Below are 13,525 nucleotides of genomic sequence, written 5' to 3'. Positions count from 1 at the left end.
TACAAGCAGGAGCACAGACACGACACAGTCACACAGGGGCGGGAGGGAAACCCAGACCTCCAAGCCAGGCAGCCACATTCTTAGTCGCACAGCAGCTACGAGGCTACGCTCACCCCAATGCCATGCAGTTGTCCAGTCCCACGAACCCCCACACTCCCACACTCTTAGGACTTAGAGTCCTAAGCACAGGACTCCCTAACACCTGAAAGCTCACAACCACCAGATCGCACACCATCTCCTGGCAGAGGCACTCGCTTCCCGCCACCACCCTCACATGTGAGCATCATCCCCGGGCAGAGCCAGGACCTTGGGAGGACCCAGTCTCCCCAGCCCAGGCACACAGACCCCAGAGCTGCACAGAGTCAATCTGGCCCTTACTCCTGCCTCCTCCCTCTTACCCTCCCTTTCAGGGCTGGTCCAAGAGGGGAACAAAAGCCCAGCGTCCCCTCTATTCATCCCCCTCTCCTTTCCCCTCACCTTTCCCCTCCCCCTGGCATCCAGTCCCTTTGTCTTCCTGCAACTAAGCCTGAGCCACAGTCCAGGCAGAGCGGCAGGGACACTGGAGCCCAGGCTGCCAGGGGTTCCGGCGGCAGGACAGACAAGAGTGGTCCCAGCAAGAGCAGCAGCTGCAGGGCACCTGGGAGAGGGCATGGCCAGGTAAGTGCCTAGGACACTGGGCTGCCCCAGCTGTGTGGTGTCTACAAATCCAAGCATGTTTGTGTGAGTGGGTGTGGGTGTGAAAAAGAGGCAGGATGACATGTCACCTTTCAGGGGCTGGGTCCCTCACTCTGCATCAGAACCTATGGCTTGAGGTGCCCAGACTCTTGGCTGGAATGAGAGAATGGTGGATCGAGCCCTGCCTGGAATCCCTACCTTCCATGTCCCAACTGGGCATCCTGCAGCCCCCAGAATGGGAGTCCCCAGGGTGGAAACCAGGTCCAATGTCCCCAAGTGTCCATAGTGCCAATTTTTTCTTCAAATTCATGGGCTTGGTCATTTATTCCCATTGATCATTATAAATCTAAAACTGTTTAAAAATTATGGAGCAAAAAACACGACTGTCCTTTCTTCCACAAAATTATGAGCCATCAAAAATATTGCATATTGACAATGCAAATGCAAAACCAAACCAAACTGGAAAACCCCCCAAAAGCAATGAAAGGCCAGAGCCCATCAGAGATCTATCTGAACTCTGGGGTCAGTTACACGACTACGTTCCAGCCTCACATACAGCAGCCGATGAGCACACCATTGCATTCAAGGGATATTGTTAATTTGGGGCATACATACCTTCAAAACATGGAAAATTTGAAATTGTTGGTTTAATTCATATACATGTATGCATACACACATGTAACCTTATTGAGATGTAATCCACACTCCATAAAATTCCCCATTTGACAAGTGCAACTCATTGGTTTTCAGCATATTCAGAGCTGCGCTAATACTCGTGCTGGTCATGGGGCAGGTGATGGCCAGCACAGCACAAGGCAGGATGCACCCGCCCCAGCAGTGAGTGCTCCCCACTGAGGACACAGGCCCCCCTGCACCTGGCTGGCTGCGATGGCACAGCAGAGGGCTGAGCGGCAGGACCCTCTGCTGAGTGGTCCTGTCTCAACCGCAGAGCTGCTGGGGCTCCATCTCACTCGTGAAAGTGAGGGTGTGGGGTCCGGTGAGGTGTTCGCAACCTAGGGCTTTATGTCGCTCATTCTCAAATCTGAAGTGGGGATCCTGAGATACTCTAAATATTTTTCAAAGCCTAGCGGAAATCACACATTCCCCTAAGGTATGTTGCATGGATTTTAAAATCACTGCAAAATGAGGTTAGTAATGGAATCTGCCCATTACAGGGATGTTGGGAAGATTAAATGACACTTTCACAGCAGGCTCTGGGCACATAATTACCTTCTCACCATGTTCATGCTGTTATGAAGCTAAAAATGTAACTTTAATAATAAATACGGAAATTGCTTGTTTTATAAATAACATCAAGCATCTGATGTCCCTGAGGAAGAGTTAAGAAAAACTATCTTTGAGGTAGAAAATGTTGACTCCCAATAATACCTCATTGTTGAGTCATTGATACACAGCAACACAGGAGCTCAGCAGCAACCACTAGATGAAACGTGGCCCGGTGAAAGGCCAAGTTCACACCCGCCCAGCTGTGCTCACTTCCAGTAGCGGCAGAAAGCATGGCCCCTGTGGTCAGGGCTCTTAGAATTAGGATGGGGAGAATCCATTACCGTGAAGTTAGCTATTAATTTCCAAGGGGATAGTCATAACTTAGTAGTAATAGTAACACCAGCTAGCACACGCCAAGCACTTGGTGTGAGGTCAGGCCCTGTGCGAAGGACTCGTACATGCAGACAAGCAAATGGAGGCAGACGTGTGCTCGCACTGCTGCATGGTGGACCTGGTTTTGAATCCACAGTCTGGCCTGAAGGCCTGGGCTCTTAACATCCAAACAGGGATGATATTAGGTGGTGAGTACTAACGAAGACACGTGTATCGGCATTTGGCTCTCCTTTACCTCCCATGATGGCTGAGTGAGACAACCAAGGATCAGAAAGGTCCAGTCCCAGAGAATCAGTGCTGGTGTCAGGATTTAAACCCAGGTTTCTAACTGCAAAACCCAGCTTCTTGAGTGCCCTTTGTAAAACGCTCTGCCTAGAAGGGCATCCTTCCGTCCTCCACATCCTAGCTGGCTCCCTCACAGCCTCGACCTAACTTCCCAGCCAGGCGTGGACACTGGCAAGCTGGGGCTCGTGGCTGAAGTTTCCTGGACCTCCCCCTGGGAATGAGTGTGAAACCACAGCTGCGAGATGCAGACCATCGCTCTGTGGGGGGCTCCAGCAGCCTCTGCAGCAGTGTCTGCAAGCCCAGTTTCTGTCTGGAGGTGGGACACCCCCCGACCCCAAACACCCTTCAGCAGTTTTCCTCTGACCTCACCAGTTTATCTTTCTCCCAGGTCTGCAGGGCTGTCGGATGGGCCCCAACCCTTGCTGGCCCTCTGGGCCTATTCCGAGTTCTCAGACTGCAGCAGGTATCCATCCCCTCCTAGCCTGAGGGCTGTCAGCCCCCGGCCCCTTGGAGGCCCCCATCATCAGCTGCCACACATGGTAGTGACCACAGGCTGACTCTTCAGGGCCTTCTGGTAGAAAGTCCATGAAAGGCTCTGGCACTGGCTTTCATGCTGCCAACAGCCGCATTTCTACTGGTGGTCCCAGAGGCTGGTTCACAGCAGTTCTGGCTGCCCGGCACAGTACCTAACCTATTCAGGGGAGGAGGTAACGCACAAATCCAGGCCTCACCTCCATGACGAAAGCCAAAGGAGCTGGCTATCTTTCTCCTCACCCCTGACCACTGGGTCAGATACCAGGCTCCGTCAGTCAGATGCTCCTATCTGGAACTTTGAACCTTAAAGGAAAAGATGTAAAGAAAATGAGAAGAAACACCATTCACTGGGATAAACTAAGGGATGGTGGTGCTATCCCCTGTGGTTATTAAGTGCTCACCTAAGTTGTACATTTACCTTGCATGGTTTTCTAAAGTGAAAAGATTTTTAAAACACCCTCCCTCTCTTTCCTGATCTCAAGTAATGGCTATACAGAGGTGCTGTGTTTACAATTCAAGCTGTACATTTAAATACTAATGGCTTGCACATTTTTCTGCACATCAGTTCAAACAGTCCTCAGCAGACAATGTTCAACTTGTGATTTTTTGACTTTATGCTGGTGTGGAGGTGACACCCATTCAGTAGAAACGACTTTGGATTCCAACCTCTCCCAGGGTAGGGACACGCGGCACCACGCCTGAGGCCGAGCAAGGGCAGCCAGCCGCAGCCCTGCAGCCCCCAAGCCACGAGAGCGAACAACTGACCCTCTCCAGTGCTGTGTCGCCAGCGTTTTTTAGATAGTTGTTTTCACATCCCATCATGTCTACAAAATGCCCACCTGCGTCTACTGCTTCTGGTGAATAGAGGATGGAAATTACTTGAGGTGAAAACTCAAGGTAATTGCCCAACTGTAAAATAGAATTGTTCTGAGCACATTTAAGGTTAGCTAGGCTGGTTTCATTAGGTTAGGTATATTAAAGGCATTTTTGACTTCTGGTGTCTTTAACTTACTGGTTTACCTGGATTAACACCATCGTAAGTCAAGGAGCATCAGTACTTCAGTCATTTTTTCCCCTCCCAAGCCACTACTTTGGTGCTACTCCTGTTACAGCACTACTGAACCTCGCAAAACTAATTTCCAATTTTAGTGGGCTGACGTTTGCAGAAAACTCATTAGGGAAATAGGAAATTTGAAATATCACCTAATGTAATATACAAACACCCAACTGGCTGTGTCAGTACTAAAAGCTATAATCCTACGTGACCAGGACTGCCCTAACCTTAGCTGAACTAATTTCTGTAAAAGTGATCCCCTCACAACCAACTACACAAATCCAGAAATACAGGAATAAAGCAGCTTAGCACAGTTCAAACAGTAACATTTCCCATAAAACTGCAAAATGCTAATAGCTTTTTAGCCACAAGAGATAAGTCTTATGAAGGGGATTACCTCTACTAATGAGATGTCTCAGTTCTATCAATACTGACAAAATCAATAAGATGTTAGTCTAGACAAAGTCAATATGAACAAAGGTTCTTTCGAAAGGTGGGGGGATGCTCAGTGGATTGAATCCCAGTCTGCGAGTCAAACAGGTCACTGGTTCAGTTCCCAGTCAGGGCACATGCCTGGGTTGTTGGCCAGGTCCCCAGCTGGGGGACTATGAGAGGTAACCAATCAATGTATCTCTCGTACATTGATGTTTTTCTCCCTCTAGAAAACACTTTGAATATGAGATAATAAAACAGTAGACAATTAAAAAATGCCCTTTACTTCTGTGCTTTAGGCTCTTTACCACTGGCACAAACACCCTTTACACTTGAAGATTAAGAAAGCACATGAAGCACATCCAGAGCACATGCAGCCCAAAATACTGCGTTGGCCAAAGTCTGTCACATCTTCCCATAATGTGGCTCTAGTAGCACTTAGTTGTCTTTAACTACATTCAAACCAATTTAGATTGTATTGTGACAGCTGTCATATCAACGTGCATCAAAAACCTCAAAACTGGTGTTTTGTGCAGCCATTGTACCAATGAAGATGGAAGATATGCAACATTTTCGGCACATTATGCTTTATTATTTCAACAAAGGTAAAAACAACTGAAACACAAAAAAAGATTTGTGCTGTGACTGATCGAATGTATAAAAAATGGTTTGCCAAGTTTCTTGGTGCTATTGACAATTTGGCCAAGTAATTCTTTGCTGTGGGGCTGTCTCACACACTGGAAGATGTTCAGCAGCACCCCTGGCCTCTACCCACTAGAAACCAGGACAGTGGGAGATAGCCGACATACTCAAAATATCCAAATCAATAGTTATTGGTGAAAATAAGAAATGTCTTTTATTTTACATAAAAAGCATATTTTTGGCCAACCCAATATAATGGCCCTTGTATTTATTTTCTATGTGCAATGTAAATTTCCACAAACATGAAGAAAATAAAATTGCCTTAAACATATCCCTCTTCGATACCTATAGCACTGAACCACGGAGGAGTTAATCAAGGTGCTGTCAGACCTCATCGTCACCTCTTAGCCCCAACGGGGTCGCTCTCTGGTCAGCTCTGCTTGGGTCCCCCTGGTCTGGCCCTTGTCTCAAGTACAGCTGAAACCAAGAGGATTTCAGGGAAAGCACAGAAACACCGTGAGCTCGCCAGCCCTGAAAATCAATTGGTAACGCTCCTCTGATGGGGTGACCTGACCCTTATTCTAAATACTGGATGAATCATCAGGCCATGCATCTTTTAAAAAGCTTTTATTAAAGGTCTTTATAGAGCAACATCCAGGCTCCAGATCCAGCTGCCGACAAGACCCTAAAACCAAACAAAGCACAACGGTAAGAACGGAAACTTCATCTGAGTATCAGGTTCTTTCATTTACCCTATAAGCATATACTCTCCCCCTTAGGGTTTGCATGAAAATAACCACAAAGAATACTTAGAAAAAAAACAACACAGGTGTTCTGTTTTAAAGGGGCTGCTGAAGGATGACAGCTAATTACTAGCAAGAGTGCCTTGAAATTTTTGGGTAAATAATAAGACAATAAAGGAAAACTTCTATTTCAAACACTGTAGTAAAATATAGGAATTCAAGAGACCAAGGCCAAACACCCAAGTCCCCAACAAAGTCCTGAGTTAAAAGGCCCCTGGCTCCAACCTGCATTTTCCCATGTAAGTTAAGTATAATCCAATTATTACATGCCAAATGCTTGCCAGTGTGCAATATAAGTAATAACAGGGAGACAGAAACAGGGCCCTATTCCACCTGAGAGGCTGCTAGAGACATACCTGTTACGCTGTGGGCACTGGCTGGGGCATGGCAGGCGGCTCTGGCTTCCCGCCCTTCTGTTCCGAGATGGGGGTGGTGGGCAGGATCTCGTCTTTGGGTTCCACAATGCTTACGTGGTCAGGCAGGGGCTTCTTGGGGCCTATCTTCCCGCTTGGGTCCCAAGGAAGCATGATCTTCACTTTGATGCCCAGCACACCTAGAGTGCAGTTAGAAGCATGGTTAGGACCTACCTGTGGTGTCACTGGCCCCCACTATACAACAGGACGGGGCACGGGAAGAGAACAAGTTACTTAAGTACCCCTGGATCTGGTCCCTTCTCAGACAAATGCCTCTAATCAACCAATGAACAGGACACTTTTGCAAAAGGAACGCACGCAGTGCCATAGAACATGGCACTGACAAGGACCAAGAGCAGGATGTGACCTTTCTGACTCGTCATCGTGTCATCACTGAAGGGTACCCAGGTGGCTGAGACAAGGATAAACCAACTCTTGGATGTGACTGATACCAATGATTTACTTCTTACACTTCAGTGTAGCTGATCAATAAACCCGATGAGCACTAACATGCTCTGCCACCCCAAGATGAATTCCCCACACACGGAGGTGTGCACGGGAAACCGCATCTATGCACCAAAACCCTTTGCCCTAAGAGCGCCCATCTGCTCACCCTGCCTAAGCAGCACATGGCGCACAGCGGTGTCAACATAGTAGTTAACAGGGTCCCCACTGTGGATCATCAGGCCATCGACAAACTTCATGGACTTAGCCCTCTGTCCTCGGAGTTTCCCAGACACCACGACCTCGCAGCCTTTGGCCCCGCTCTCCATGATGAACCGCAGCACACCATAGCAGGCCCTTTGGGAGAACAAAAGATAGATGTTCGTTTGTGTTGTCACCAAACACAGGATCATCCAACCCAATCCCATATTAAAATAAATAAAATAGCCCCCGCCAGTGTAAGCTCAGTTGCTTGGGCATCATTCCACAAGCCAAAAGGTTGCCAGCTGGATTCCTGGTCAGGGCACAGGCCTGGGCTGCAGAGCTCGGTCCCCGTTCGGGGCACGTGTGGAAGGCAACCAGCAGCTATTTCTCTCGCTCTCTCTAGTCTGCCCTGTTTTCACGCAGGGCGTCCAACCTGCGGCCCAGGATGGCCATGAATGCAGGCCAATGCAAAATCGTAAATTTACTTAAAACCCTTTTTTTCCTACTCATCAGTTTTCGTTAGTGTTTATGTATTTAATGAGTGGTCCAAATCAACAATTCTTCCAGTGTGGCCCAGAGATACCAAAAGGTTGGACACCCGGCTCTGGCCCCAAGCCTAGGCCCTACACCAAACCAAGTAAACTGGCAATGTGGGGAGCTGGGTGTGGTGATGCTCGGAATAAGCATTTTCTAAAAAACATAACAAAACAAAAAAACACTCCCTGGGCAATTCTAAAGTGCAACCGAAGTTGAAACCCACACCCAAACTAACGATTATCAAGCTGACCCCCCTCCCCCACCAATCACTCCGGAGCTGGCCTTTCCAGTCCAGTCCAGCTCTGCCAGCTCAGGTCTCTGAACAAGGCAAGCAGTGAGTAAGAACCCAGAAGTACCCCCGTCACTATGCGACCCCTTTACTGAAACATTTCACAACCTCCAGAAATCATGTGCATTGGGTACCCTAACCACCAATTTAGGTTCCTAGCTGCCTTGATCATTAGAATGCTGGAAAACATTTCCAGTTCCATAAAACTGATAGTAAGCCTTCAAGTATCACGCCCCAACCCATCCATTAGTTTACACCTGGAAGGTGCTAAGTGGAGCTAGCCGCCACTTTCAATAGGAAGGCAGAGGAAGACCTACCACCAGGCCGCAGACCCTTTCACTCGGTCCCATCTACTCCCACAAAAACGGAGCAACGTAATGATCGCCATTTAGAGACAGACACCCAAGAGCCAGAGAAGTCCAGCTAGCCACTCAGGTCCCAGAACTTCCAAGTCAAACTCCAGTGTGTGCCGGAATCCCCCAGAGGGCCGAAGATACACCAGCTGCGCCACACTCCCCCTTTCTAAGCCAGGGGGGTCTAGGGTGGAGACTGAGAATTTCCCCTAACAAGTCCTCAGATGATGGCAGTGATGCTGGCCCAGGGACCAACTCTTGAGAATCAGTGTTGTAAGTGGTGGAGCTGGCATTAAAACCAGGGGGTGGTCTTCTACACGTCCTTTCTTACCCACTCCAGCGTCTGCCTGCCGCCGGCATAGCCCTTTCTCCTCTGAAAAACCTCTGGGGCTGTGCTCAGGGTCAGCCCAGCCACCCCAAGCCCTCTATGGCCCACCCCTGCTCACATTACTATCTAAACGCAGCCTACAAAGACAAACACCCAGGTTTCAGGCTCCCTTCCAACCACACAGTCTCATCTCCTTAGTACTCCCCGGGACAGTCACCACACGGTGCGGCCGAATGCCTTCAACGGGGGCCCTGCCCTCCCTCCCCTGAGCTCTTTTTCAGTCTCACCCCCAAAGCACTCAGAACCAATCTCCATTATAACACTGACCAGTTCTTTAAAAACTTGGTTCTTTGCTACTTTTTCCTGCTAGACTGCCAGTCCAACAAGGACATGGATGCAAAGTGTCTTATCATTAAAACCCTCAGAGACTAGCAGAGCCTGCCACGTGGAAAGAGTTCACTTGTTGAAACAACAGAACGGAAGACACACTGCATTCTGACCCACAAAAAAGGGACACTCACCTCCGCACAGCAAGGCCTCCTAGGAGTTTGTAGCGCAGAGACTCTGCCTGGGCAATGGCACACAGCCCTCTTGTGGCCACCTTCTCAGCATAAAGCTTTAAGAAAGAAACAAGGTATGTCCTTCAACCTGTTACCTCCACCATGGGTTTCGATGAAAAACCAGCACATCCATCATGTACACACATACTGCCGTATATATCGCTGTGGCACCTTAGGCACTAAAGCACTCCCGCTCCCCACACCCAGTACACCCTCCGCACTGTGGGCTGCACGGACCCTCACTGCCCTCCCATCCCCAGCTCCTCCCACAGCCACAACAAGGACAGCGGTGGGGCAGCCAAGTCAGCCTGTGCAGCATCACCACACCCAAGGTGACCCTAAATTCCCTTAACAATAAGAACTGAGCTGAGACTACCCCTACCCCTTACCTTGAGAACTTCAGCAAAATACTAATCCACTTGTAATACCCACTGATCATAAATATATATATAACTAGGTCTTCGGTGTGATGAGGGTTTATGGAAGTACCCCCCTAAAGAGCTATTTCCAGCCCACAGCAATCTCTGGCGCTGGCCAGGCCCACTCACCTCTACACTGCCCTCAGGGAAGCCAAACCTCTTCTGAACCACAGCAGTCAATTCCCGGATCCGTCGGCCCTTCTCACCGAGAACATTCTGCGTCCTGGCGAGAGTAAAAAATGACAGTTCATAGCTCTCACAGAATTCCTGATGTAACTTTGTCTTGCATATGTGTAGTAGTAAAACCTCCTTCGTCAGATGGTAACTAGTTAGATTTAAAAATGCAGTTTTAAAAAACCAACTGCATTCCCCAAGGCCGAACTCACTGGTCGTCCCCTATGTTCACAGACTAAACCATCTTAACATAGATAACAATTACAGTGATGGCAAGGAAGGTGAGTTCTTACCTGGTGGCCAAAATAATAATTTCTGTCCTGGTTGGCGTAACTCGGACTTCAACTCCAGAGTAGCCATCCTCAGCCAGTTCTCGGGTGAGAAACTCGTTCAGTTCGGCTTTGAAGATGCCATCAGCCACAAACTAACCAAAAAATAAAAATCCAAAGTTAGGACACAGGTGCAGGTTCCCTTCCCCGGCCTGGTCTTTCAGCCAATGCAGCTCTCATCCAAACTCAACACCTCTGGCACAGGACCCCTCGCGGATTGTACCACCCTTGCTCCAACAGGAACACAGCAAACCCTTCTCAGACAAATGCCTCTAGGTCATCGTCTGGTGGTCGCTTTCACCCAGGGCCCTGAAGCTGGTGCTGCAGAACGCAGCACCGAGCAGGGGCCACCTGGACAATCACACCTCCAGTCAGACTCGTCATCATCTCTTCATTGAAGGGTCTTTAAGGCTGCCATGTGTATGAACACGCGCTACACAAAAACTGTTCAAGTCTCCGACGCCAGCAGTCTCACCGAGACTCGGCGGGAAGAGTCCCAGCCACGTTCCCTTGTCTTACTTGTGTGTCTGAGTGTAGCTGTCTGAGACAGCTGGCAAATCACAAAAGCGTGCTAATTTTACTTTAACACGGACGTATGCATACAAAAGCGGCCAGCGGCCTACTCCTCAGCAACCAGACTTGACAGTTCTTTCTCATGGAAAAGTTAAACTCAAGGAAGCGTTCCTCCCAGGCTCCCTCCCTCCGCTAGCCCGCGGATTCCTTGGACCCTCGAAGGAGCAATACATTGTCAGCAGCCTGTGCGGTTAAGGCCTTTGGGTTCGGAAGGCTGCACCCGGGCAAGACTAATAAAAAGGCAAGAATACGCTGCTACTACCCCTCCCAAAGCCATGGTATTAACGATCTGGCTCGGCTCACGCTCTCAAAATACCAACACGTTTAGTGATTTCATTTGTTGACCACGAAATGCTCACATGCGCCTTCTCTGGGGCAGGAGAGGCGCCCGGGGCTCAATTCTGCGCTCCGCCCGGAACCGGCAGAAATCGTCTTCCTTTCCCCTCCACACTGCGCTCGCCGGCCTCGGGCCCGGTACTCAATCCACCGCCATCCGCGGTCTTCGGGCATGCCCGCGGCCCAGGCCACTTCCAGGGGCAGGGCACAGAGCTGCGGGATTCGCGATGGCACCTGGAGAAGCCCCAGACCCGCACGGCGCTGCAGCCTCCCTGGATCCGAACCCCAACATCTCACCTTCCTCTTCTTGGAAATTTGCACAGCCATCTTTACGCTCGGCGCTGCCAAAAGGAAAGGAAGAGGCCCGTGGGCGGAAGTAGGTATAAAGGGCGCAGAGCGATCACGAAAAACTGCGCCACTTCCACGTCTGTGAGGGCTCTTGGGAAATGTAGTTTTTATGTTGAGGAAGGCGTTCCGGGAAGGAGAAGAGTAAGGGAGACACCTACCGGAAGAAATAAGGAAGGGAACAGATCCATCAGAAATTGGGAATTGCAAGGGAGCTGAGAATCCAGGTCTCAGTACTGCAGTTTCAAAATGAACAATGTGAGGAGCAGAGATGAAAACTACAAGTATGAAGTCAGAGCAGCATAGTTTAACAAGCACGGAACCCTGGTCCCTACACTCTACACCGTAATGAAAACTGACTGAAAGTCCTCAGTGAAATCCACTTAGTTGCCCAGCTCTTTATGTTTTCATTTCCTCCGTTCCAACTGATATCTTAACATTTGTTAAGTATTCTAGAGACTGTTCCATGTCCTTTATATTATAAACTAATCCACCCCCACCTCGCTTTCATAAATTCTGTTACAACTTGTAACCATCAGTAACAAAGTACTGGCTTGTGCACTCACGATTCTTTTTCAATGAAAAAAAATTTCCTCCCACATTTTACTATGAAAATTGTCAAGCGTACAGAAAAGTTGAAAGAATTGTGCAGTGCACACCCATCTATGGTTCACCTAGGTGCTGCAATGAACATTTTTGCTATATTCGCTTCGTCACATATCCATTCACCCCTCTATTCACCCGCCAGTTCATGTCTTCCTGCATTTCAAAGTAAGTTGCAGACATCAGTACGCTTCACTCCTCAACACTTCAACGGTTTTATGTTTATTTGGATAATTTGCCTCCATTTAAAATCAGGAGATATCTCTATAAAACTATTTCAGGTTATTCTGTAAAAATATACAAAGATCTCAAAAAAATAAATAAAAGAGAAGAGAAATATATAGAAAGACCTAACAAAATACCAGGCTCACATTTCCTCGTGACTGTACTCTCTCCCTTGTCAGATGGCAGAGAACTCTCCCAGGTGCCACAGTCCCTGGCAGCTTCACTCATTTCTTGTCTGGCCCTACGAGACACCCATGCTTTTCCGCAGCACTAAATTAACAATTCTGATGCAAAGATCTGTGCTATAACCATGGAATTAACAGAGCACTGTGGAGAGCTGAGCAGAGGGACCAAGGAACATGAAAAGAAGTGGGTGAATCAAAGACGAAGATGGGCCATGGACCTGATGTATCCAAATGGATTGAGCTATTCCAATGAGCATGCTCATTACGGCACTGTTGGGGATGGTGAAAACATAAAGAGTGGAACTGAGAATGATGCCCAGGTTTCTGACTCCAGTAGTGGATGCTTAGTGACAACCCTCACTGAGATGAGGAACCCAGGGAGAGTTTTTTTCTTCATGTGTTATTTCCCTCTGCTCTTCACTTCCCTCTTCGTTGAGCTCCATGGCCTGTTAATTCATCAGTGCCAGGCTGCTAAAATCCCTACCCTGCTCAATCTGTCTACTTGACTTTGCTATACCCCCACTTGGGGTGTGGGTACTGTGGGAAGGCACCTGGCTTTGCGTGCTGTAGTCAGAATACGTCCCCATTCAGTTATTCTCCTGATTCTCTCATGGTGCCCGTTATCATCTTTGTCAAATCAGAACCTCCCCCTCATTTTCAGCAGTCAACCTCCCTCCTAACTCATCCCGCCCCCCCCAACAGATTGTACAGGTGAGACCTGCCTCTGATCTATCCCGTGACTATGTTTCCTTGCCCATCTTTCTCTTTTCCCCTCCCTGCTCATGAAAGAGACCCTCTTCTTGCCCTCGGTCAGCATTCCCTGTGTATTCTAGTTCTAGTTCAGTTCTGTTCCTTTGAGAACTTGCTCTGGCAATCACGCCCTCCCTTTCTGGCAATGCTCTTTGTTACTGGCTCATTTCTTCCTTGTCACTCATGTTAAATATGTCCTTTCCTCCAGGGTCATGACTCTCTTAGTTGCTCCTAATTGTAGAATAAATTCTAAAAGGATTTTTGTACTGTTTTTGTATTATTGCTAGAGGACGCACACTTCTGATATCCCTCCTTACAGTAAAAATGACACCCAGAGTGTGGAAGAGCGTGAGAAAAGGAGCATCCTCACCCTGCAGGTGGGATGTGAACTGGGCTTCGTTTGGGAGGGCAGC

The 13,525-nt window shown here is 48.5% G+C and overlaps 1 protein-coding gene and 2 non-coding genes across 3 annotated transcripts; all 3 read right to left on the bottom strand.

Moving 5' to 3' along the window:
- Positions 1–5,854: 5,854 nt before the first annotated feature.
- RPS3 (ribosomal protein S3) lies at positions 5,855–11,415 on the bottom strand. The gene is made up of 7 exons (XM_045818015.1): positions 11,302–11,415; positions 10,060–10,190; positions 9,722–9,815; positions 9,135–9,229; positions 7,072–7,259; positions 6,402–6,598; positions 5,855–5,927 (listed from the first exon to the last, which is right to left on the bottom strand). Exons 1-6 carry the CDS (start codon positions 11,329–11,331, stop codon positions 6,405–6,407), a joined length of 732 nt encoding a protein of 243 aa, XP_045673971.1. The 5' UTR covers positions 11,332–11,415; the 3' UTR covers positions 5,855–5,927; positions 6,402–6,404.
- Positions 6,715–6,857, bottom strand: LOC123805671. The gene has a single exon (XR_006783334.1). It is a non-coding gene; the product is annotated as a small nucleolar RNA SNORD15 (small nucleolar RNA).
- Positions 10,349–10,495, bottom strand: LOC123805672. The gene has a single exon (XR_006783335.1). It is a non-coding gene; the product is annotated as a small nucleolar RNA SNORD15 (small nucleolar RNA).
- Positions 11,416–13,525: the final 2,110 nt, after the last annotated feature.

The sequence above is a fragment of the Phyllostomus hastatus genome, unplaced genomic scaffold (genome assembly GCF_019186645.2).
Source record: "Phyllostomus hastatus isolate PE091 unplaced genomic scaffold, TTU_PhHast_1.1 phas_scaffold_317, whole genome shotgun sequence".
In the NCBI taxonomy this organism is placed as follows: domain Eukaryota; kingdom Metazoa; phylum Chordata; class Mammalia; order Chiroptera; family Phyllostomidae; genus Phyllostomus; species Phyllostomus hastatus.
The sequence above is the reverse complement of the archived record's forward strand: the minus strand, read 5'-3'. Positions and strand labels throughout refer to the sequence as shown.

Excerpts from the sequence above, each read along its gene's own strand:
- RPS3 (XM_045818015.1), bottom strand. The coding sequence starts at position 11,331 with ATGGCTGTGCAAATTTCCAAGAAGAGGAAG. Across the intron at positions 10,191-11,301 it reads AAATTTCCAAGAAGAGGAAG|TTTGTGGCTGATGGCATCTT; the intron begins GTGAGATGTTGG and ends TTTTTTGGTTAG. Across the intron at positions 7,260-9,134 it reads GGAGGCCTTGCTGTGCGGAG|GGCCTGCTATGGTGTGCTGC; the intron begins GTGAGTGTCCCT and ends GTTCTCCCAAAG.